This window comes from Coturnix japonica, chromosome 22 (assembly GCF_054131305.1).
Source record: "Coturnix japonica strain WE chromosome 22, WE-NBRP24, whole genome shotgun sequence".
Lineage (NCBI taxonomy): Eukaryota > Metazoa > Chordata > Aves > Galliformes > Phasianidae > Coturnix > Coturnix japonica.
Window position 1 is genome coordinate 4,279,289 of NC_140684.1, and position 25,285 is coordinate 4,304,573.

A 25,285-nucleotide genomic window follows, 5' to 3' on the forward strand; every position below is an offset into this window, starting at 1 on the left:
TTTTAGACAGGCCTAAGAATAAACTGGAAGAGCAGTCACAAACAGTTGCAACAGAATGAAATAGGGTCAAGTTTGCATTCAGAGTTTTCAAACCTAAGCTGTTAATTTCAGTAATTAAAGGGTAATGAGAGGACGTACCAACAAGGACTTCAACAGCAGCTAAAGAATCATCCTCCCAATCCATATCTTCTTGTTTTTCCTCAGACCCCTCCTTCAAGTTCGAAGTGACAGGATAGAATTGTTTCCATTCACCAATAAGCTTTTTTGTAGATGAATCAGAAAGTTTGAATGACTGCCCTGTGAGCGTGCCATTTAATCCAAAGGGACTTAGGATAACTAAAAAGATAAATAGAAATAAATTAGATTGTATCTAACCAAAACTTGCACTTGCCCATTAAAACAGCATTAGTGTTATTTCAGCCACACCAAATTAACAACTTACCATTGGCAAGTCAGAATGCAACCTGATCACATTTACTACGTGGCACAAGTTGTAGGCAAAGTGTATGTATTGTTAAATGTACGTGTACTGTAAGAATCAAGTTACCACAGTTACAAATTAATCTGTTTAAACAAGCAGCAATCTAGTTTTGATCTCGACCAGCAAAGACTCCACAATACACAGGTGGGATAAAGACCATCTGAAATTCTGACAAGAGTTAAGGTGTTTCCCCATCCTTTTGTTCTGCTGGGTACTGTTACAACAATGCCACATATACAGAAGGAAGTAATCTGTTTCATGTTTAGTCTTGTCCATATTAGGAAAGCACAGCTGCTGTTAAATTGTATTCAAAGAAAGCAAGTTTGGACAATGAGCATTAATAAACAAGGGCAGCACGTGGTCATGCAGGAGAAGTGATTTCTGTAGCCAACAGTAGTGTGTCTAACACAGGGAATGATCAAACAGCCCACTAACCAGACTCAGGCCCCATCGCTCCTTTGTCTTCGAGAGCATAGCCTGCATCTGCTGGTGGAACCAAAGGAATTTACAGGCAAGGGAGAGCCAAATAAAAAGGGGGAAGGGGAGTGAATAGATTAAGTAAGTCAGGTCAGAAATGGACTTCTAAAATAGAAGTTGAGGGAGGTACTTGGGGTTTTAAAGCACATTGAAAACACTGTTGTAACAGCTAGATATTTGAGTCACAGATAGGACAGTACTTGGAAATCAAATTTACTGTGCCATAAATCATATTATTGGGCAACATGCCATAAGGGGAATATGGAAATCATCCACCTGCAGATGAGCTGAGACCAAATGACTTAACTAGCTAGCTATGTCAATACAGCAGACATTTGAGTAGCACACAACATAGAACGTCCCTGCTCTCACTCCCAGCCTCTATCAGAAATCCTCGTTCTGAACAACTGATTAATTTCAACAGACTTAGTGATCAGGAAAACCTACCTTGAAAAGGGCTGTTAGACTGCTGGGCAAGGGTGAGGTGCTCTTCACTAAGCAGGTACACAGGCTGATGCTGACTGATCTCAACACTGGTGCAAACATTACTATCCCCATGTAAGAAGAAGGTGAATGAGCAGGACAGGTGCTCACTGTGGAGAGAAAGAAAACAAACACTAAGTAAAGATCTTAAAACAGCAGGTTGATAAGTTTTATCACTGACTTGAAATTCCTTTTCATTTTAGGAATTTCATTCCTAAAGTCTTACCTAATTAGCACAAAATAACATAAATCCATTCTATCTGAATTAACAAGGAAATGCTAAATACACATTCCTTGAAGTACTTACAAAGTATTTCAGTTTAAAGATTAAAAACCAAAGATCAATCAGGAAGATTGATCAAACAGGAGATGTTCAGTTTTCAGTCTCTTTACACTGAGACTTCGTATTTTGATTTCTGGAAGAAATTTAAACTGTGCTTTTTGCAAATCAATTAAAAGTAAAGTCTGGCAGTATTTGTATAGTGTATTTATTTAAAAGCTGCAAATGTATTTCTGAACATTCATTAATTTTAATGAGGTCGTATCTAGTCCTCCTGCCACAGATTCAGTCAGCAGAATTTATACTTTAACATTTATATATATTTTAACTAAATGGCGGGCAGAAATTGGGAAGGAAAGGAAAGAAAAGCAGAACCCAGCAAGCTACAGAAATTGTACATTTAACTATACAGTTACATCTGAAAAATCACTTAAATATATATATACACTCATGACAATTTGAGTTCTCTAGCTATAAGTTATCTCAAGCGTGTGACAGACCAATAGATGCCCATAGGAAAAGACGGGTGTTAAAAGAAGATGCTGTTCATACAGGACATCAGATTAGGGCCAACATTTCAGCAATAGAAGGATGAAAGTCAAGGAGAAGCTTAAAAAATTCTTCATAAACTACTGATCAGAAAATAAATCTTTCTCTTTAAGGAGGGCAGCATCAAGCACCTGCTCAGTCTCAGGAAAAGAAAAGATACAGGTCAAGGGAAACAGACTAAATGAAGCGAGTCAAAATAGCAGATGGCAGCGCATTTTTGCAAGGTCAAATGGAAAGACACTTCATGAACTACCATACCCTAAAAAGACTGTATGAATACAACATCACCTTTTGCCCCCAAAACGAAATTAGATTCTGTCGATTGAATAAAAAAAGTCTCCGGGTCATGGAAGAACTGAAGTATCCCTATTAAAATAAAACCTCCACAGGCGTGGTTACCAGATACACGAGTGTCATTGCCAAGGCATTTCCTCCAGCAGGAGGTAGATGGTAAGAGACTAAACTGTATGGGGAAAAATATTTCTGAAACTGGCACAGTCTGTTCAGCCTGCAGCAGCAGAGATAAATTGGTTTAGTGATCACTACCCCAAAGAGCAGCCACCAGGATGGGCACCGCAACAAAATCAGCGCTGCAGTGTAAAATACATGGCTTTGACTATCAGCAAATTGAATTTAGGGACCTAAAACTCTTCAAGGATGAGAAAACCCACAGACTGTTTGAGGAGGAAGAGCAACTGAAGCACGATATTTTTTATTACAGTAACTGAAAGCTGCAGGCCATGAAGTGAACCAACAGAAACCTCAATGGGAGTTTGCTCTGACTGCACCAGTACCATTTTCAAGGTGCATCAAGAACACTTACCTGCTCTACAAGTTTATTTCTTGTACTTTTAAAGAACAACAACAAAAAAAAGAAAGGATCCAGACATACAAATAAATTGTCACAATTCATTGACAACTACTTAGCGTAATTGCTTCAGTAATCCAGCTCAGGACAACCTACTCCCCCCTCCACCCCCCCCACAGATGAAAAGCTGCCCAGGAATCCCAATAAAGATAGTTGACAAAATCCTGTGGTGATGGAGCTCAGCATCATCTTGATGATTTCAAGTTCAAGCCAATCCACACGGTTATCAAACACCACTGAATTCCTATATAGAAATCTCATTAAACTTTAATCCTTATGCAAATAGTTGAAGACTGATCTCATCCAATTGAATTCTACTTTAAAAATACTGGGTGGTTTCAACTGAAATAGTGGATAGTGCAGTTGGTCCCAAGTGACAGCTACCGATTCAGAAGCTTAGCATAGATGAGGAAGAGTTAAAAATAAAAGCACATATTCTTTAAATACACTTTAAATGGGATTAAGCTATGTCTCTAGTTAGCTCTACATTATTACACAGATAAAGGGCAGACATCTGTACCATTATCTGAGAGAATTCAGATAAACCAAGACAAAGAGAAGCATCAGCATGATAACAGAAGCATGTCAATTCATTATGCTGCAAAACTACTCCTAAATAGAAGCAAAAATTCAAGGTCATCATGCAAAAGCCACATTAAAATAAAGAAACTCAAGAATTTTTTTAATGGTAAAAGAATCCCTCCCCACATTCAGCAGGTGGGAAGTTTCCATCCAAATTTCATTAGTTAGACTGTAGCCATTGTCGGCACCAACATTATTCAAACAGCTTCGGCATGAAAGCTGCAAGCAGGCTGTTTGTATGGGAGGAAAGCAGACCCCGCTATGCCACAATTGATTCTTGCAAACCTGAACATCAATCTGTAACCAGGATTTGTGAATAGTCTACACATGAATTAGAAACTACGCACATCACCTTTGATTTTTGCTTCAGTACATGCAGTGATGTCATTTCATGCAGAACAGAATAACGCTGCTACATAGTAGAAATAGAGCAAAATACTGCTCCTTGAACATGAGCAAAGGGAAAGATTTCCACATGCTGTCGTCTGAAAACACAAATCTTCTTATCTAAAGGTTAAATTGAAGGGTAAAACTAACGCTTCATGTACTCAAGCTCTGCATTATTGTCCTAACTAGTCACGCTCAGAAACCCTTTCTTCACACGTAACACCATCAGAACTATGATGTTACAGAACTGTAGGAAACACTGGTGCTTGTAAAGAAGTCACAACAAATACAACAATAAAGCCAGAAACAAACTGAAGTTCTTTGTAAAGAGGTGGAGAAATGATGGAAGGGAACACAGAACCAGAGCTGTAAGTTACCAGCAGTACCTTCCTACTCCATTTTACAGACTAAGCAAGATACTCCAAGCATGCTTGCTTTTTGTCAAGGTTTTTAACACATCTGCATGTTCTCCAACTCTCTGCATTTCCAGAGATTCATTGCTGCCTCCACCTCAGCTTCAGAGGACTCTCCTCAAACCCTTCCAAAAGCTATTCAAAAGATCCCACTATTTCTCTAAACTCCTCTCCTGTTCTCAATGATTCACACTGCAGCCAAAAATCCCAATCAAACAAACAAAACAAAAAAAGCACAGCAGCCCCTTCAGTAATTAGCAAGTCCACTTAATTGGTCAAAAAGGATTTCACTTAAGGGTAAATAGGCAAATTGCCTTTATAATTTAGTCAAGTACACAAGAACAGTGAGAAAATTGGTAGTTTCCTGCCCACCAATACAGAGTTCATCCTATGCTCCTATTTGCAGACCTGTTTGTTGTTTAAAGTAGCTGAAAAGATCACTAGATAATCTGTGCAGAGCATCTCATGATTGCAGTATAAAGAACACCCGTACCACTGCACTAAGAACTGCTGTATGTGCAGAGGGCAACTGTTGAGGTGCAGACAGATCATAGAGTCATAGAATGGCCTGGGCTGAAAAGGACCACAATGATCATCTAGTTTCAATCCCTCTGCCATATACAGGGCCGCCAACCACCAGCCCAGGCTGCCCAGAGCCACATCCAGCCTGGCCTTGAATGCTTCCAGAGATGGGGCACCCATGACCTCCCTGAGCAACCTGTTCCAGTGCATCAACACCCAACTTTGTCCTAATCTCTAACCTAAACCTCCTGTCTTAGTTTAAATCCACTCCCCTTTGTCCCACCACTACCCACCCTCGTAAACAGATGTCACTTCCCAACACCAGAAGCTTGTCTTAAAGCTCCTATTCATAGTCCACTTGCTTTCTGTTAGTTTTACACTATGATCATGCTTTGCCACATGTCCATATGTAAGAGCAGTGCACAGAATTTTAAATAAAGTCCTGAAAACAAAACCCTAATTCTGCCCAAATATCCCATCATAGTGCCCAACCCTGAACATCAGGTTAATTTCAAGGGAGTCCTAACTATAGAACATTAATACTTATCATCCAAGCTTCAATACTGACAACAGGTCACTGAAATATGAAATGTTATCAGAACGAGCATTCCTGATGAATGAGAAAAATAAAATCCTTCAGAGATGGAAGATTATGTGAAAAGCAACTGGAATTCAAATGGACTATTTCAATAAATTCCCATTTCTACCTTTGTAAGAGAAGTGGAAGGAAAAGAGGGGAAAGCATGTAAAAGAAGTGCATATACACAGCATTTCTGCATCTCCATTAGCAAATAAGAATGTATCTCCTTGATAAAGAGATACTTGGTCTGTTTTTTTTCCCCTCCATGTTAGAACTACTATGGTTATGCATCTTCAAAACGCTTCATGCACATCAGCTGCAGCAGAACACTTCAGTGGATTAAATCAAGTCAGCACTGTGCTATGGCTGAAAGGCAAGGAGGCTGCAACATCAAAAGCAACGAGGAAGTCTCCAATTAAAAAAAAAACAAACAACCTACAGCACATTTGATGGTAAATTCAAGAAAGTTTCCACTGAAAGTGTGAATGCTTTTGTTTTTATAACTACCACCACTCTTCCTCCTGGACTGCCTTTCTCTGTTACTTCAGAGCTGAACAAAATAGCTCATCACACCAGAGGGCTGCCAGCCTAACAAAACACCTACCATAATACCTACCATATTCTCACTATGTATTTTTCTATTCCCATTTTGTAGATGAGGAAAATGGACACCATAAAGCTAAAATTACTCTCCCAGAACTAATGACTTACACAATTACTTTTCAATTGGGAAGAACAGTTCATTCAGGAGCACAAACACACCAGATAGAGTTAATATCCGATTAATATGCTTCACTGTTTCTGTTATGTTTGCTAAAAATCAGTATGTAATGGCCAACAATCTGAAACTTCGAGCAGCTTTGACCACGAATCATTGCACTGTGTCTGGCTGACAATGGTGCACAGCAGCAACTGCCCAGGGAACTCCCAACCAATGCATTTCAACTGCCTGAATGAAAGCATCTCCCAGCAGCTATTCCTCATCACAGCCAACCAGGGGTGGTATGTTATTTAAATAAACCTCAGTATCAAGAAGTTATTTTTAAAAGGTTACAGTTGCTTTCTGTAGCTAATTAAATAACTAAATAGGTTATTTCTGAAAGAAAATCCTTCCGTATTCAGTTATCCAGTTTTTGGATAGCACATTGTCTGTTTTTGTTGGGGCTTTTTAGGTTAGTTTGTTGTTGTTTGAGTTTTTCCCCCTTTATAACTTGGTTGAAAAACAACACCACAGCAACAAGGGTAGAACAGAAAACAAAACCACTGCCAAAGAGCAAGTCTGGAGGAATTATGTACCTGAGCACATGCTCAACCTGCACTACCACTGTACTCTGATCTCTGCTTTACGTTCTGTTATCCATCAGGCAGCCCTTCAGGCTTTTCATTGTGGGGAAGGAGCAAAGCTGCTGAGCCACCTGAGTGTGTCTGGGCTCATTGAACACAACAGGAGCTACTCCCTCAACACAACCCACCTACCACCCTGCATTTATAAGTGCTTGCTCAAAATAGTTCCTGGGGACTATATCCATCTTCCAGGAATAGCCACAAACCCGTAATGCACTGATACAGAGCAGCTTCCCATGCTGCCACATTCACACCTTCACAGCTATTTTAAGTGTGAAGTCTTCAATTCCTGCTCACTATGCCATAATCCTGATTTAGGAGACTCCAAAACCTTCATTCAGACTAGAAAGGAACAGGAAATTAAATATGCATTTGCTGTAATAAGCAAAACATGAATGTAATTAAAATACTAAAATTAGATCGTTCTATTAAATCAGCATTATAAAAAAAAAAGACATGAAAAATATGTGGTGGTTGTGGGTTTTTGCTGTCTTACAATTTAAGAAATGAAAGCAAAAACCCTTAAGTCTGTGTACCTGCCTATCTCAATTGCAGAACACTCTACGAGCTTTCCTTGTTTTTGTTGTTGTCATCTTATTCTGGGGTGTTGTTTTTGCTTGTTTAAGTGCTGGGGGGTGAAGGACACAGAGGATAAGGCTCCTGGTTCTCCAGGAAGAACATGCTAACATACATACTCATTATCACAGAAAGTCGTGCTGCTATGTAAGAGCTGGAATCATCATTAATCAAGTTCACAAACATGCCTTTCTTGCCCTTGGCTACAAGTTTCCCCGTAACATCAGGGTTTGCATCAGCCCCTATCACAGGGTCTGCACTTCAAGCACACACAATGGCACTAATATCAATGTGAAAGCTCAAGTAACTCTAAACAAATGCACATCTACATTTTTCCAGCAAGTCACATATTCTGTTTCTTAACGTGAAGTAATAGTATCTCAAAACACAGATGCTTCTCTAACGACTGACACAAAGATGGCACAGCACACATCTTCCTAAGCACCTCCAAATAACTCCCTATGGTCATGAAGGTAAATACAGCAGAAAGCTGATTTTGATGATAATACAGAGCAAAAAAAACCACACATAGCTAATAGCTAAGCAGAAAAACTTCCAGTTCAAAGCACATCATTAATGACTACTGTCAAAGGCTCTCCAAAACATTTTTCACATTGCTAAGGACGTTTTGATGTTAGCTAGAAGTTAAGATGGATCAATTTGTTTATTCCATAACCCAGCTGTGTAATCTACAACAAATACAAACATAGTAGCTCGTTACACAATAAGTCCCAGCCACCTTAAAGACTTCCACATTTAGTTATTAATTACATTATTAATGAGCTGAGCTTCACCCCTATAAAAAGGGTTGAAACAAAAATCTTATTTTTATACACTAACAACCATAGAAGCAAAGCTGGTTCTTTCAGAATGCAACTTCAGAACTTAGATGAGACCAACAAAGCTGTTCCCTTAGATTTTCGCATCCTTGCGTTATTCACAACGCAAATCTCAGTTACCTAAACTTGTGCTTCCACAAAGAAACGTGTATGTGCTATAAAGAGTCCAGAATTTATTTGGAAAACTGATAACAATCAGATTTTACACTATTCCAAAGCAACAGTTTTCAGTGGATCACTCAGCCCCATTCTGAAACACTTAGAAACCATCTTGTCAAGGCAGACTGTTCCAAGCTGAAAACTGAAAAGAGTTATAAAATTCTTGTTTAACAAAATTTGATGCATCTGTATGGTTTTTCTATTACCTTACTGCTCAGTGAGCAAATAAATAGGAATTTATTGTTGAAAGCTAAAAACAGAGAGCCATATCACTACCAGCTTTTCCTGATGAGCCAAACTAGCATTGCAACTTAAGCCAAATAAGAGAAAACTGCTTTCTGATGTAAAGTGCTAAATTTGTCTGCTTGTAGTCTCTGTAGCAACCCAATATTCCAAAGAGACAATCATGTGATCAATGCTCTCAGCTCCTGCTGTTTATCCTGCACTGTCCTACTTACAGCAGCTCTCAATTCCAGCTGTCTACAGTAAAAGGAAAAACATCACCTGCTCTCCTGCCGGTACACGATGCCAGAACAGCCTCATTAGAGCTGTTGTAAAAAAAAAAACGTTGACTTTGTTTGACTTCAAGATTAACATAGGGAGGAAATTTACACAGCAAAAAGAGTTGAGCAGACTTAAAAGATGGCAGAAAACACTAGCAAAGAAAAGCCACTTCATTTCAGGTCTTAAGGTTTCAAGTTAAATATACAGAAATAAAGGTAAAACCCATGAGTACAGGTTATACTTGTACAGTTAATTCTCAAGTACGAACAAGATTTGAGCTTTAGCACTCAGAAATCTCCTCATCCTGCTCCTGAAAAGAATTATTATTAATAGTAATTTGGAGCATCCTCCTAGAGGAAGCAAGAAGAACTATTTCACTGCTACTGAAAGAAGTCCCCATGGAAAACAGGAAAGAAACCAAAGAAGGAATGCGGCAGGAACCTGGGCTGAAGCAAAGCATTCCCTTTGTCCTAAGGGCAGCAAAGACCAAACAGACAAGAGTGACTGCTTTGAGTAACTGCTGTTACATTATCAACACTCCTGAAGAAGGCAGCACTCACTACGATCCAGTTAAAAAACTGCTCCCCTACACAAACCATGGGCATTTGGGGCTGCACAACTGCCAACACACTTATGAAAGATGTCCACTATGGCTGGTTTTACCTTTTCCTCTTGGTAAGATAATGCAGAGGGAAAAAGTCTGTGTGCGTATAGACACACATGTACATAGACAAAATACAGGCAAACACACACAATATTTCTCAGCAGTCATTTCCCTTGAAGTTACTTGCATTATATAATCCTGTACCCAGGCTAAGGTCGAACAGCACAACTTGTGAAACTTGTGCAGCAAGTTTTATTTTGTAAGCTATGATAAGCTTATCGCTTATGTTTTTCCAAGTGGTGGGAGTGTTGTGTTTGTGGGGTTTTCTTTTTTTTTCCCCCCTCCACGTCAACAGTTCAACTCATTTACTATTTAAAAGGAATCCCACCAAATCAGTATTGCTCAATTATTTGCTTACCTGCGTTCCAATTATGTTAAAATTTAGCAAGTTTTACTTATTACCTAATAAACTTCAGCAGATGTGCTCCGTGTAGGCTCTTCATACTCTCCAGTAGGAGTGTCAGATTTAATCTTCATTAAGGAATTTTGCCTAGAATAGCATTTACTCTGACAAGTTTGCTAATAATATTTATGTTAGGTATATGCCACTATTTTATCATCCAGCTGGCAGGAGGAAAAGCCTCATCCAAAGGCTGGTGTTTCCAACCAGAAACGGCAGAGTTGGATGTGGCAGATCACAGTCCCCGTCTCATATTCTTAAAGTGTGGAGTTTTGAATAAAACATGTACAGCTATTTCTGAACGTGACAGTAACAACACAACAGGTGGGAAAGGAGAAAAGAGAAAGACGTGTTTATTTGTCAAGCTTTGTAATTTAATATGTGGTCACCTTAAAGGTAGATTACAAAAGCTCAATATGTGATTGAGGAAGGATGTGAGAAACACTGCAGCAATTTTTCCCCATTTGGTTACAACTGGGGCTATTAACAAAACCTTCACTTCAGTCTTTCATTCTACTGTTAGCCCTGTAACTCCCACCACCCCTTCCTGAATGTTCTGGAAATCCCTTCCTTACATACTAAGAGCAGCAACAAAGAAAAAAGAAAGAAAAACCAAAAACAATCACCATAAATGCACCCACTTGATGGAGTGAGCCACTCCATCCCCCTGTCTCTATAAACAGCAGTGGAACCAACATGCTCAAAAGCTTCCAACAGTTTCCCCAGGCATGGCAACCGTGACTTGCACTGGCAGATCCAATTTCACCAAATACATGACAGTCTCACTTTTCCCAGTGCTGGCTTTAGGCTGGGGTGAAACAGGGGGAGGGGAAGGGAAGAGCAGGTCATGGCGACTGCCTTGCAGCCCAGTTAGTGTGCAGCGTGTGACCCCGCAATGCAAACATTTGACTTTTTTGCTTTACCAGAAACATCTTTTTTTCATCCCCAGCCTCCTGCCCTGCTGCACTGCACCGCACTGCCCAGCAGAGTCCTTCAGTCCCTACTGCACTGCCACAGACAGGAAAACACAGCACTGATCTTCATAGTTGGGACACTGGGTAACAAAACCCCAAAGTTCAGGGGACAATCACACATGCAAAGAGCTCTATCTGTATATGACTTAAAGAGAAATAAAGTGAAGAAGTGGGACTGGAGTTCTACACAGCCAACTGTAGCTCCAACACACTGAGGTTAGCCAGTTACGTTCGCAGTCAAGAGCATCAACTATTCAGTCTCTAATCAAAGTCTTTTGAGATTGCCTACAAGAACAACAAACCTTATCTAAATCTGTAGTTATACCACACAGAAATCCAGTCTACATAGTAACTAGCCATATCCCAAAGTAGAGTAGTATAAACTCTGATCTGAAACAGACTGGTAGCAGATTTCATACCCAAGTTAATAGGCATCTCTAAGTTATATAGTTATATATCTATATATATAAGTTATATAGGCACACTGATTCTATACTCAGGGTTTCTGAAAGTCAATGCAAAGCACAGTCCCACAGAACACAAAGCACAGAGGATGAAAGCAGCCACTAGAGATAACAGCAACAAGGGCTGAAATGAAGCAAAGCGATGTTCATTCACTGACTCTACACAGGAAGGAAAATCCTCCCTCACCTTGGGTATGTGCCCTTTCTCCTGTATTTCTCCCATTACTTCCTATTATCTAGGACCAAAGGGAGGAATAAAGATATACCAACATCATCACAAGGTAACTTTTTTTCATTCTTAATAACAAGATAGGCATTTAATGCACACAAACAATATAGAGAAGCAATTACAACCTTCCTGAATAGAAATGCTTTATTCTCCATGACAGGTGCAGTACCTGCCACATTCATCCACGACCACCTCCACACAGGAGGAGCACTGATGTTCCAAAGGGAAATATATGCATGTAAGAAAAAAGCAGCCTTCTGAAAAAGGACTCTACTCTTTCCATACCAAGAAGTGAGTATGACATGCTTTTGAAATCAGTGTTATGAATTGCTGCTCTTATTACTAGAAAGATGGAGAAAATGTAAAAGAAAAATAGAGCTTCAAAAAGAGTGTTATGATTTCTATGTTAAGAGCATCTGTTGGAGCAACTGAGGCCCTAGCAGATACCTCTGAACAACCTAACAAAACTAAAGACATTTGTAGAAGGGATGAGCAAAATATGCCAGGAGTATGCACACCTGTTAATTACTGCCCCCACTTTAGTGGTTTATTTTACACAAACCACTACTCAGAATATCAAGTGGTTGAGGTATCTGGTAGAAAACCCAGATTTCTCGGCATTAAAATCATTTTATGCATATCTGTCTTATTTCTCCCCTCTATTTTTCCAGTAGTTCTGAACTACTTATGGTGAAGTGGTGTGGTGGGTAAGCTCACAATTCCTTCAGTTACTCTCATCAAGCACGTTGACCTTCTGAGCTTCTTAAAAAAAAAGAATCAGTTTCCAAATTAAACAAATGCTGCTATTTTATTTTAAAAGCTTTCATCAGCTTTTCCAGCTGCTGCAAAGAGCTTTTTAGAATTACTCCAAGAGATGCCATGACATAACGAATGCTGGTTTCAAACAGCAATTTGGAAAACTAATTCCTTAACTGAAGAAAACCCAGATTGTGCCAAGACACTATCAGTTTAAATAGGTAAAAGTAAACTCTTTATTATTGATTTATGGCACCGAAAGAGAGAAGTAATGGGTGGGCAAGGACACTGAAGAAAGGAAATATCTTTCCCTTACTAACGGGGACAAAGAGATGCCTGGAACCAGGATAAGTTTGCCCATAAATTAAAAGCAGCAGTCCACAACTGATAGAAACACACACAAACATATGCTTCTGCTGCAAAGCAGATCTAGATTTCTTTCAGGTTTAAATTTATTGCAAAGGATACCAACAAAGAGCAACCCCACATCCAAAAAGCAGAGCCACCAATCCCCAAATATTCTACATGCAAGATTTAACATGTGCACTAAAACAAACAAACAAAAACAGATAAAAACAAATAAGAAAACCCATCGCCATTCACTAAGCTTTAAATTACTTTGGATTTTAAAAGCTGATTTGGGAACAGAGATTACACTTGTTCCAGATAACCTAGTTTTTATTCATTTCATTACTTATTGCTAGGCAACATAGACCGTGTCAAACCATGTTAGAACCATGAGGAGTTCTTCCAATCCAGACCAGAAATCTGCTCCTCGCCCTCCTCCCTCCCAGTGTGGAGGCCATATGTATTCCCCTACCAATAACGTCCCCAGATGCAACTTTCTTTCTAAAGAGGAGCTAACAAACTCTCTTCCCAAAGTCCTCTCTGCATGTGACGCCTGTATATGGCTCTCCAGATTCCACTTCCTCAAAGAACAAGTACTATTTACAGTTAGAATTAGTCCTGGCCACTATATTGGTAGCTTCACAGCAGCTGTACTTTTCCTCACTTCTAAATGACTCTAGCTTCTTTTGCAACTCTTCCTATCCATGGTGTCCAGTAGAGAGGAGACAGATTATTATCTTCAGTATTACTGCCTTTCTTCATAAGAAAGTTTTGAAGAACTCCCAAAAGGCAGAAAAACAAGAAAGATCAGAGATTCAGGATCCCAAGCAACCCGTAAATTGAGTGCTCTTAATTAAATGTTTCTTCTAGCATACAGCTTAAACAAACTCCACAGCTTCTTTAATAAAGCAAAATAAAGCATCCTACCTTTTGTTTATAGGTTTTTCATCTTTCTCATAAGGCTTCACAAACCATTTCCCAATGCGCACAAAATTCCGGTTCATTAAGCACCTCTCCAACAGGTTGTGAACAGCTTTGAAAAGCAGAGTGCGACATTCATAAGAAAGTCCATTCTCCCAAACACCATCTTCTTCTTCTACAAAGCAAAGAAAAAAAAAACAGAAATTAACATTGAACTACATTCTATTATTTCACATAGTAGGCATTTCATGAGATGCTTTCCTCTCCCACAATCTCGTAAGACAGTCACAGTATAACATACAACCAAAGGAAGCCTATAGCATGAGCAAGTAATTTGAATGTTACAAGAGTACATCTGCTAAAAGTAATCAGTTATAAAGTCTCTCCCCCACACTCCTTCCTTAAAATAAAAGGAAAAAGAGATCCTATTTGTAAACAGAAGGAAACAACCAGTGCCAGTATGTTACGTATTTCAGTCTGCAAAACCATGTATCTGTTTGCAGGGTGGCTCATGTTTTCAGTATTTTGAACTAGTTATACTGCAATGCTAAATGACAGTTATGTTTAATAAAAAAAGAAATTAAATTGCCCACAGCCACATTTGTTAAATATCCATGTGTGTTTAGCTACTGCTCATTGAGGAGCTGGGCAAAAGCAGTAATGATTAACTGACCCATAATGGTCATCCATCTGCTAATGAGGAAGGAAGGTGGTGTTTTTCCCCCCACCTAGATACAGAAAGCAGTGGTAGGAACCACCTGAACCCTCTCCTCAGAAGATTCACACAACTGGAATTTTCTTTAAGATTTTAAAATAAGCAAATAAACAAAACAGGCAGAAAATCAGGCTAGTGCCACTTTCAGATCTATACACGGAACGGCAAACAGAAAGACGAAGCCTAGTTCATACTGATAGGATTCTCAAGTGAAACACCAAGATCTGGTCTGTGGTGCATGTACATAAAACGCAGTGAGCCAAGCTGATTTCCCAAATCAGAAAGCAAGATTCGTTACAAGAAGCTGCAATTTCTCCAACCACTCTGGCTTGCACGTAGTGCTTCAGCACACACAACAGGCCCTAGGAGTGGTGATCCCAAAGAAATACAGTGGCAGCCACACCACACAAGTGAGAGACATTTCATGGTTCCCGTTAACATCTCTCAGTGGTTCATTCTATTCAAAGAATGAGCTCAGATAGAGAGGATAATATAGGAAAACTCAAGATCTTCTCCTTCCATTATGGCAGTCAGGTCCTACCTTTACACCTACAACCCTTAAACATGTGTTTGACAGATATCCCCAAAGACCCGCTACTCATTAACCTTGGCCTAGCTTAGCACAGTTACTCTTACAGTTCCATTGCTTTGGCACTCCAGGCAACAGCACAGACTAAAATGACTACCTGAAATGGATAAGGAGACATTTCTACTTCAGTCTCTGGGTAGTTCTAGAACAACACAGGTTGAAAGTGATGTGTAGAAGTCACTTGCTCCCACCTATACTCAGCGTTCAAGGCTAGACTAAGCCATCCATATCCCTTCTTATCCATCACCTGTTGCACCTCCAAAAAGTGAGTTTGGATTCAGACTTCAGTTCCACACACAAGGTCTTACAGAAGCAACCTGTCTGTTCATCATTTTAGAGAGGTTTTGGGTTCAAATAGCTTCCCATGGATTGCTTTATGGTCAGAAAACCTCAGCAAAGCAGCCAAGTCCTTGCATTGTAAATCGCCCTTTGAAATAAGCCCCTCTACCTTTATCTGGAAGCCACTTAGAAGCTTAAAAGGTTGCAGTGGTATTAAGTAAAGTCTCAATATCCTTAAATTAGAGAGCACATAGAAAACCAAACACCTAAGGGTTTTATTTAGAAGGAAACCCTACAACTTAATACAACAAGCAACGTTTAAGACAGGGGTGAAGAAAATGGAATCTCAAGGCATTAGTGCAACTAGAAAATGGGGGGACACATCTGTGTCCTGTTTAATTCCACACTAATAAGTGCATGTTTCCATTCCACATCACTGCTGTGAGTTACAGCAGATTACTCACTGTCCCAGAATCCTTCTCGAAGGGACGGAAGAAGAGTAAACAGACCTGCCCCATAATTTGTAAAGGAAGAGATGCACATCACTACAGATGAATCATTACATTAAATACTCTCCTGGTAAAGGCAAGGAAAAGCAAGGAACTGCATTTCCTGAAACCCAATGTGAGTTTTTCCCCTTCTATCACCTTATTCCAGTGTTGAAATTAGCAAAAACTTGTTTTGCAAACCATAAGGCTACAAGATAATACAGTAACTCACTGAGGAAACATCATACAAGAAGCTTGCAACAAAAAAGCAACAAAGGTCCAAAGTCAAAGGGCATAAAACACCGGTGCCAAGAGGATGCGTTTTTCCCTGGCTCAGAGATTTGGAGACACACACAAACAAGCAGTTCTGTCCTACAGGCAGCTTTGTTGCTCAGCACATACTGCTCAACTGGTGGCAAACAAGCAGCTCAATAGAGCAAACATTAACTACAAGGCTTAATGATACTGGACTTTAACTGCACTATAAACTCCACACCATTTCAAAGGTTAAATACTTGGTTCCTATATAGCTTTTGTAATTAAAAAAATCATTCCAAGAAGGCCCCCTGCATCAATTACCCACTACGGGAGGGTAACAAAGACAAACAATTATTTCCAGCCTTTACGCCCAGTTTTGTTTTGACATTAGTGCGTATCAATGAGCAGAAAGATGCTGAAGTTGCACATACACTGAGTATAATCATTTGGATGGTCATACTACAGGCACAAAGGAGAAGTTTCAGTTTTCAGAGGATACTACAAAGCACTGAGAATTCCATTTAACATTAATAGTTGTGCTGACAACCAAGTTATTAACAAAAGTTTGCATGCAAGAACTTGCCACAAGATTGTTTCAGCGGCAAACTAAGCTAGGAGAGCTCTTAGGAATTACAAAAGAGGAGCATATTACGTGGGGTGAGTGTAAGGCTCTGGTGCAAATCACTATTAGATCTCTAGAATTTGAAGACAGCCTGCTATAAAGATGCCTGCTGATCAGAAACACCTGGGACTGACAACACACTTGCTATGGAAAGGATGGGGGTTAAAGATACTCTCACTTCAGAGCATTATTCAAATTAGTGCAGAAAAACAGCAGTAAGTGTTCTGCATTGTTTTAAAGTCTATTTAGCCACCCCCACCCCTCTTATTTTGTTGGTAGATGGTAGGAGAGAAATACACAGGAGGTCTGATCCTATGTCATGTTTTTCTTCTTTATTTAAATGTTTGTTTCTCAACATCTTAAAAACCCTCTTATTTAATAGGAATCATAATAAATAAACCATAAAAAAATGCTTTTTGTGAGAGGGAAAGGAAGAGATGGTTTCATCTTCTAATCTTTCTTAGACTGAATAACAGTAAATGTTCAACCCGATAATAGCAATAGACCAAAATAAGTCGCTGATTCATTTTAAGAGGTGTTGAGCCACAGCTTTACTTCAGACAAGCGTTACCCACACAAGTGCTCTGGTAATCCACAGGTTACAAACCTTTTGTTGTTCATTACAAATACTTTTGGTTAGTCCTCTTGCTCTCCGATTCAGTCACTGCTCTGTAGCATACATACCAACCCCGTAGACAAGCATTTACACAAACTGTGCTCTTGTAATAAATTTTCTTCCTCTCCCTTTATACTATGTGGAGAGTTTGCTTTACCTGAACCTAAAGTCAAGCCAACACTGTGGACTTAAGCTCCATTCCCTCCCCCCCGCCTCCCATTACTTTAAGTACACAAGGAAAAAAAATCCATTCCTTCATATCACGATTCAGAAGCATTTATAAAGCACTGTTTACTTTCACGGGCTTCCTTTCTGTCACCATTTGACAGCAAGCCAATTATAGAAATAGACAGATGCAAAACTGATTTATACGATCAAATCCCACTTCCTATGTAAAGTGTCAGACTACAATTGTTGCTGTATATTGTAATTACACGATAGTAACACAGGGTGATATTTCCTTTTAAAAGAATGAAAGAATTGAAAATTCCAAATACTTTAAGAGGAAATTAAATTGTTCAGAAGTAAGAATTATCCTGCTAACCTACTGCAAAATAGTTTTCAGGGCCTATATCCCTTATAAAACTAAGTGAGAAGAACCAATTTGTGCTTAGAGCTGCTAACTAGAACTCAATACCAGCTTCAACATATGTTTTCTTACTTGGATTCTGCAGGGTTGTATCTCATCTACATTCACTGAAAACACTCCAGTTATCCAAACTTGTTGCAAAATTTCATCAACTGAGAGACAAGCCAAAACATGAGCTACTGTCCCAAATACCATCCTCAGAATACTCAGCACCACTACAAGTCAGCATGAGCCCTTCACCAGCACCACAAGAATGCATTCTATGCTTTTTCTACTCAGCAAAAGCGGTTTGTTTTCTAAGCATTAAAAGCCTGAAGGTATGACCTTTTTTGTAAGTACATAACTATGCTTGCCTACAAATTGCCTTCAGAATCTGCTAGCTCTAAGCTCCCTTGCACAGAGACCCATGGCATGGCCATAACCAAGTAAAAGCTGAACACCTTTCTCACTGCGTGTTTCATTAATATCCTCCTCCACACCACCTTTGAGTAACCCCATAAGCAGATAAATTGTTAAATGTCACCCTCAGCAATGCAGGCTCACTGCTCTCATCTATGCAGGTATGTTATGCACGTGATGCTGTACCTGTCACCAGTTGCAGAATTTTTAAGGAATGCGCATCCTTTTCATAGTAGCTGTAGTAGTAAAATGGGTTTAGGAAGCAAATGGTATCTAAAAAAAACAAAACCAAACCAGCACACCACCAGCTGAGCTGTTTTCCAAGCTCACTTTGCTGCATAGTTGCAAGCAGCAGGCTTTTCTGCAGAGCTCACAGTATGGTAACTGGCTTGGACTCCGGTTTCCATTGTATTAGAAGTAATGAGACACCCGATGCTGACATCAGCACAAACCAAGCTGCTCTCAGATCTGTTTGGAGACAAGGATATGACCTATAATGCACATAACACCGAGAACCAGACAACACACAGAAAGAAGCCCACACTGCCATTGCTGTTGCTGTTTTTCCCAGTCAGGATCAGCAACAAGCCATTGTCACACAGACCTCACTCCTCCTTCCTTAAAGCTCTCCTGGAGGCTCAGCACGGAGCTAAGACCAGCATTATGCTCATACATTTATCCTTCACAGAAGTGGGAGGAAGACTGCTCAGCAAACAAAAAACGGATTAACTCGATATATGACAGACACGAGGAAAACACTCTAAAGTAAATTAATGAGATTTAACAGACACCAGAAGGAAAAAGCTGCATCTTACTGCTCACCATTTCAAAGATGCAACTTGAAGGTCAATGGCACATTGAAGCTTTCCCCTACCCAAGCATTAATCAAAACGTAACCATTTCCTTGGGACTATGTCTTGTGCATAATTCATGCCCAACTGTTCTCAGGTTTGAAACTGCTACCAATTCTACCAATTTAAAAACATATAGGCAAGCACTTCACTGGAATTTAAAAAGAAAAAACTTATCTAATAAAAAAACAAATCAAAACAACAACTGTTGATTAGACCAGTGAGGGATCAGTGCCTTCTGAAATGCTCCAATCTGTCTTATGTTAAGGTTTGAGTTGCAGAAATTACTATAATCAAGCCTCACCGTCACAACAGAACCGTAACCTTTGAGGTTGTTGGAGGATAAAATAACATTTCACTAACTTCTGTCTGCCTCTGGCTATGTTATGGGAAAAACAGACCGATGGGTTTTTTGGTAATACATACAATAAGTAGCTTCTTAGGGGAGGAAGAGAGAAATGATTGAGTGAAGTCAATAATACTGATCAATTACTAACTCTGAACAAGTCTCCTTTTGACATGCCCCCAGGCAACAACAATCCCTGACCATCAACAAGACTGTTACCCAAGGCTCAATACGAGCATCCAGATATAGCCAGTAGCAGTCATTCAGACATACCTCTAGGGCAAAGGCAGAACTTCTAGAACATACTGGCTGAAGAGAGAGAAAGAAAGAAACATCTTTTTTTTATCTGATATGCACAGATGTACACCCACAAAACTGTATGTTCCCTTTTGAAGTGATCTTGGGAAGGTGCTTCTGCAGAGGATGAAGAGATTCTCAAAGGCTGCCATATTTCAGGTACTGAGAGTTGATGACTGAGATGTGTTCCAGACACTGAGCATCCATTATTCATTGGAACAACAAGTCACAAAGAAATCATCAAAACACTACCAAAGTACTGACCTCTCCCTAACAGGCACAGCTTCATGCCAAAGGAAGCCAAAACCAAAGCTGCCCCCCTTCCCTATGTGTAGGCAGTAAAAGACATGCCAGCAGCAGGAAGCTGCTCCTACTCCACTCCTGCACCCGGTTCTTTAGGACAATTCCTCTCCTACTGAAGAGAAAAACTCTAAATGAGGCAGCACCTCAACCATCAGCAGCAAACAATTTCCAATCAATTTTGAAGGTAACAAGCCTCAGCCAGGAAGTAATTTATCTTTTCCATTGAAAATGGGACAAGCAATCATTGGGAGAACAGGGCAATGTGAATTACTAGGAGAAATTGTCCACCAATGAAAAAATCCATTAGGTCTATGACAAAGGTCAGATAACATTGTTTGGGTTCAGCTGTAATTCTTTCCTATATGAGGTTCACATTAAGATTTTGTGTAATGGGGGAGAAAAAAAAGTGCAGATGTGGGTACTCCTCAGACAACTCAGCTGTTGAATATCAGAGCTTCTGGTCATGTAAAAACCAAACAGACTAATATATTATAGCATCCCCTTTTAATTAAGATGAGACAAAGAAAATTTCCTGCTAAAGCTACGATGTCGGTACCTCTACACATGGGCACAGGTAACAAGTATTTAACAGCAAAACATATTGAATAACCCATCTGGAAGGGCAGACCTGAGCAAAGACAAGACCTGAGCAATGGAAAAGACAGCCCTGGGAGACATTCACCCACTGCTACATCTCCCTGACTGCATAGGAGGGGTTTGGAGTTGATAAACACTCATCACCCTTGGTGCTTATCTACCTGCACAGAAGAGCACATCCCTAAATACAAACACAAGCTGACCTAAAAGCTCAGCTACCGAACACCCTGTTTCAAAAGGTACCTCAACATTAGTGGATAGACTTCAAGGGAACGCAGAATGGAAGCTGCTCAGACAAGATTTGGATGGCCACCTAGCGCAGAAACAAAGTCTCCAAATGGCTTCACTTGTAACACACGGACACAAATGTAACACGCCGGGCTCACTTTAATCTCACCAGCCAACTGCACACAAGTTCTACAGATACTCTCCCACAACAGTTGGTCTTTGCTCAGGGCAGGCCCAGGCCAAAAATAGCCTTTAGTCTAAGTTACATCTCAGCCGTACAAAGGATGTTTCCTGCAGGTCAAGACCGAGGTTACTCATAGGGCAAAAATAAGGAAGCCATCAATGCACTGAAATACCAAGCAACCTACAACACCGATAACATTTAAAGATGCAGAACTTTTATTTCCAGGACAGACAGGAATACCAGCAGCATCCTAACTCTGAAGCCTAATATTCAAACAAATAAGCACTATCTCAGTATGTCGATTCTTTTCCAGATCCCATCACGGGTACCAAAACCCACACGTTAAATCATTTCAAGTCACCTGCCTCAGCAGCACTTCAAATTCATGTTTGTTCTTCAGCTTATCCACAAACACAGCATTAACAATGTCTGGTCAGCAGGTCACCAAACCTTGGTCTCATTTTACACTTCAGTAACTCAAATATTGTACATTATTTCAAAGGAAGTTACGGCAATGCAATTCACCCCCGCCTCCACCCTGAATCAGTGTAGTCTCACCAACAGATTTACACATTGTCTGAATGCTGAATTTCATCACATTGCTTTCCAGTTGCTTATCATACTTTTGGAACTGACATCAACAAGTAAATGTTTTCAAAAGAAAGTGCCAAGTCTCAAATAGTTGAGAAATATAGATACTGTTAAGTCTTTCAGAAGCACCAGGTCTAAGTTTGAAAGCATACATGGGTTCAGAGCACTGGTAAAGGGTGAGAAAACACAAGGTCTAAGGATTCTCGCACAAAACCATGAAGCAAATTGTCTTCTTTTGAGGCCTCCCCACCAACAACTTGATTTCCAGCCCAAACAACTCCCCAAGGTTCAGAATTGCCCAAACCTCTACAATTTTTATTACATAATAAAATGGGATTCAGTTTGAATTTTCAAGTTCCAGTTACCCAACAAAATGGACCTGATCAGAACACGTTTAAGGCATCACTTGAATCACAGGCACAGCCTTGGGCACAAGAAGCCCAAAGAAGTTACCAAAATTCATAGGCCTACTGATGGTTTTGTTTATTTCCTCCCACCCTCCACAAAAAAGAAGAAAGTAGGGAGGAAAAACTTGTTTCTTTATTACCCAGCAGACCAGGACCACCTAAGCTGTTTGATCTGCGCTGCCATCGTAATTTGGCTTCTGACAGTTCTTCCCATTATCACCATAAAATCAAAGTTGTAGATTATGGGAATACATTTATCTTATCTCTAGACAACAGTTTATCTCACACAGACTTCTGTAAGGGCTGGCAGGAGAACACCAGGAGTAACAGCACTGACCAAAAGAAGGTATTCGTTTCTTCCTACCTGAGAGATCATGATGGATAAGGTCAGCAAAATTGGGGTCATCACCCCACCAAAATATCCACAGCTCCCTGCGTCCAGGTCTCTGGTCTCGGCGCCAAACACTGAGCACATCTGCCTTCAGACAGCGACTGAAGCTGCTCAAAATAGGGTCCTCTTCCGTCACCGGAAAGAGAATGGGGGCAGACGTTGGACCCTGCCATACGTATCGCTTCCATTTAATCCCAGTTAGATCAGCCTAAGGGAAGGAAAAAAAGAAACCATCAGATATCGGGGTATGTTCCCCAATAGAAACAGCCGGCTGTAACAGGAACCACGCTTCTAAGCTCCACGCACCTGAGAAGGTAAATTGGAAATAACCAGGCACCTGGTTTCTAAATCTCCTAATAGCTGCAGTAAAGCAAGAGCTGAGTGTTTTCACTGCAGCTTTAAAGCGACAGAGAAAAAAAAATCCCATTTGATTTAAAACAAAAAAAGAAAAACGAGCGACAATTAGCTAATTCTTTGCAGGCTCCAAATGTCCAATCTTAGAAGCGCTCGCCTTAGCAAATAACCACTCACTTCATGCTCACTTCTGCTTACGCTGCCTTTTGAAATCCAAGATTACTCTGAGGATACAGGAAATAGGGAAAAAAAACCCAGCTCAGCCTCACGTTCTGCCACTCCTCTGCTACTTCAGAAGATTTCACTGCTTCCCTATTGTAAAATTCCCTATCGTGTGCAGGAAGCTCCTCAAGCTCACTTATTTCACTCTGAGCCATCACGCTTTTCATTTCCCACCCCACGTTTTAAGAATTTAAATCCTGTTTCTCTCATTAAATTACACATCATTGGTTATGATCCACTAAATCCCCTTCTGGGCAAAGCTTCATCCGACTTTATAGAGCGAAGAGCTACCACCATACCTAGAGGGAAAGCGACAATTCCTGGATTATCCCCATCCCAGCACCACACTAAGTTCTAACACTGAGCTTCTCCCCCTCAAGCACTTCAGCCTTAAGGCCCTTTGGGGCTGCAATGCCCCTTAGTTCCCATCAAGAAGGCAGCACGGAGGCGAGGTGCTACTTGCCAACAAGTTACTGATTTCCACCTAGAATCACTGCAACATTTAAACCTAACATGGCAGCCTTCTACCTTGAGGAGGAGAAACAATTTAGATGGAAGCTACGGGGGCTGCAACAGTTGACATTCAGACAGCCTGGATTTACAAAGGTGGCAGCAGAATGGGGTGCAGGCCCCAAAGGGGTTCCCCCATCCAGCAGCCCCCACAGCCTGGCACAGGTTTTGTTGATTCGATGGTTGCTTTTACTTATAATGATTTCAATAATAATGATGATAAAATACATCGGGCAGCCATCTGATATCGGCCGATTTGCATTAAGCTGATGAAGGAGGTGAGTGCAGCACCCAAATTGCATCACAGCCCAATGAAATCCAATCTGCGCTACCAAAAGGAAAAAAATCCCAACAATTTCGTACTGAGGTTGAATGAGGGGGGAAGGAAAAATAAAGAGCACAAAATGGTGCACAACGCATAGAAGGCTTTTGCAGAGTGCTTGGGGGTCTCGGGGTAAAGGCGGCGGGGGGTGGCTTAAAGGCAGGGAGAAGGGTTTGGGCCGTGGGATGCGTGCAGCGGGGAGGGAAAGGAGAAAGTTGGCCGAGGGGAGAAGGCACAGCTCCCTTCAGTAAAGAGGTAAAAGAAAGCCCAAAAAGTTGAGGGCAGGGCCGGAGCCGCGAAGCCCGGGCTGAAAGCGGAGGGAGGGGCGAGGCGAGGCGGCGGGGGGGGCACGGAGAGAGCTGGGCTGCCGCCCGGCTGGGCCTGCTCCGAGGGCTCCTCCAGCAGAAGCTCTGCTAAAAATGGCTGCTTTGCTGCCACTGCCCGGCCTCCTCCTCCCCTCCCCCGGCCGCCTCCCGTTCCCACTCCGCTCACGTCGCGCGTGTGCGCGGCCTCGGGCGCTCACCAGGCAGAAGAGGTTGGAATGGCAATCCTCCAGGCTGGCCCCGTTCGGCACGAAGCAGGAACTCATCCTCACAGCCACAACCCACACGCCATTATCCCACAGCCTCCGACAAGAAAGAAAGAGACAGACAGAGAGAGAGGGAGAGGGAGACAGACACTGCGAGGGGACGGGGGAGGGGGCGAGGCACACGCACAAATAATAATGCAGTTAAATAAGGGCTTTACGTACACACACACACACACGGAATAGTGGTAGGATAAATAACCCGGGAGGGTGTAAGAGAGAGGAATGGGGGGGGGAGGGGGTTAAAAATTATTGTTATTATTTTTTAAAGAGAAACTCAGAGCGTTTTCTCGTCTGGATATGAAATAAGGAGGAGGGGGGTGGAGGATAAGGGGAGGCAAAGGGGAGGACAGAGGGAGGCGGTGGGTAACGCAGCGCAGATTGGGATCAATCCCCGCTCCTCTTCTGGAGGGGTGATGTATCCAACAGGAGAAAATGGGGTAACGAATCCTGGGGGGGGTTAATGGGAGAACCCGGCCGGCATCTCTCCTTCCTCTGATCGCGGGGAAATAAATAATCCAACGGGGTAATGAATCCTCCTCTTCCTTCGGGGAGAAAAGGGGCAACAGCGCAGCGCTCGGGTAGGGCCCGATCCTGGGCTCGTGGCTTCGCAGTCCGAGGGCAACAGGGTATATGTGCGTAAAGGGGGGGGGGGGGAAAGGAGGGGGGTTGGGGGGGTTCTTCGTTTTCCCCCCCTCCAAAAAAAAAATAATAATAATAAAAAATTGTCAATAAATTAAA

The 25,285-nt window shown here is 41.1% G+C and overlaps 1 protein-coding gene across 1 annotated transcript in view; it reads right to left on the bottom strand.

The window, feature by feature from the left end:
* Positions 1-24,785, bottom strand: part of MED13 (mediator complex subunit 13) — a 48,959-nt gene extending 24,174 nt beyond the window's left edge. Inside the window, exons 1-5 of the mRNA XM_015880605.3 lie at positions 24,482-24,785; positions 22,524-22,758; positions 13,807-13,975; positions 1,406-1,551; positions 139-336 (exon numbers count right to left, since the gene is read on the bottom strand). Of these exons, the coding sequence (XP_015736091.2) occupies positions 139-336; positions 1,406-1,551; positions 13,807-13,975; positions 22,524-22,758; positions 24,482-24,547 (814 nt within the window). The 5' untranslated portion in view covers positions 24,548-24,785. The remainder of the gene's footprint in view (positions 1-138; positions 337-1,405; positions 1,552-13,806; positions 13,976-22,523; positions 22,759-24,481) is intronic.
* Positions 24,786-25,285: the final 500 nt, after the last annotated feature.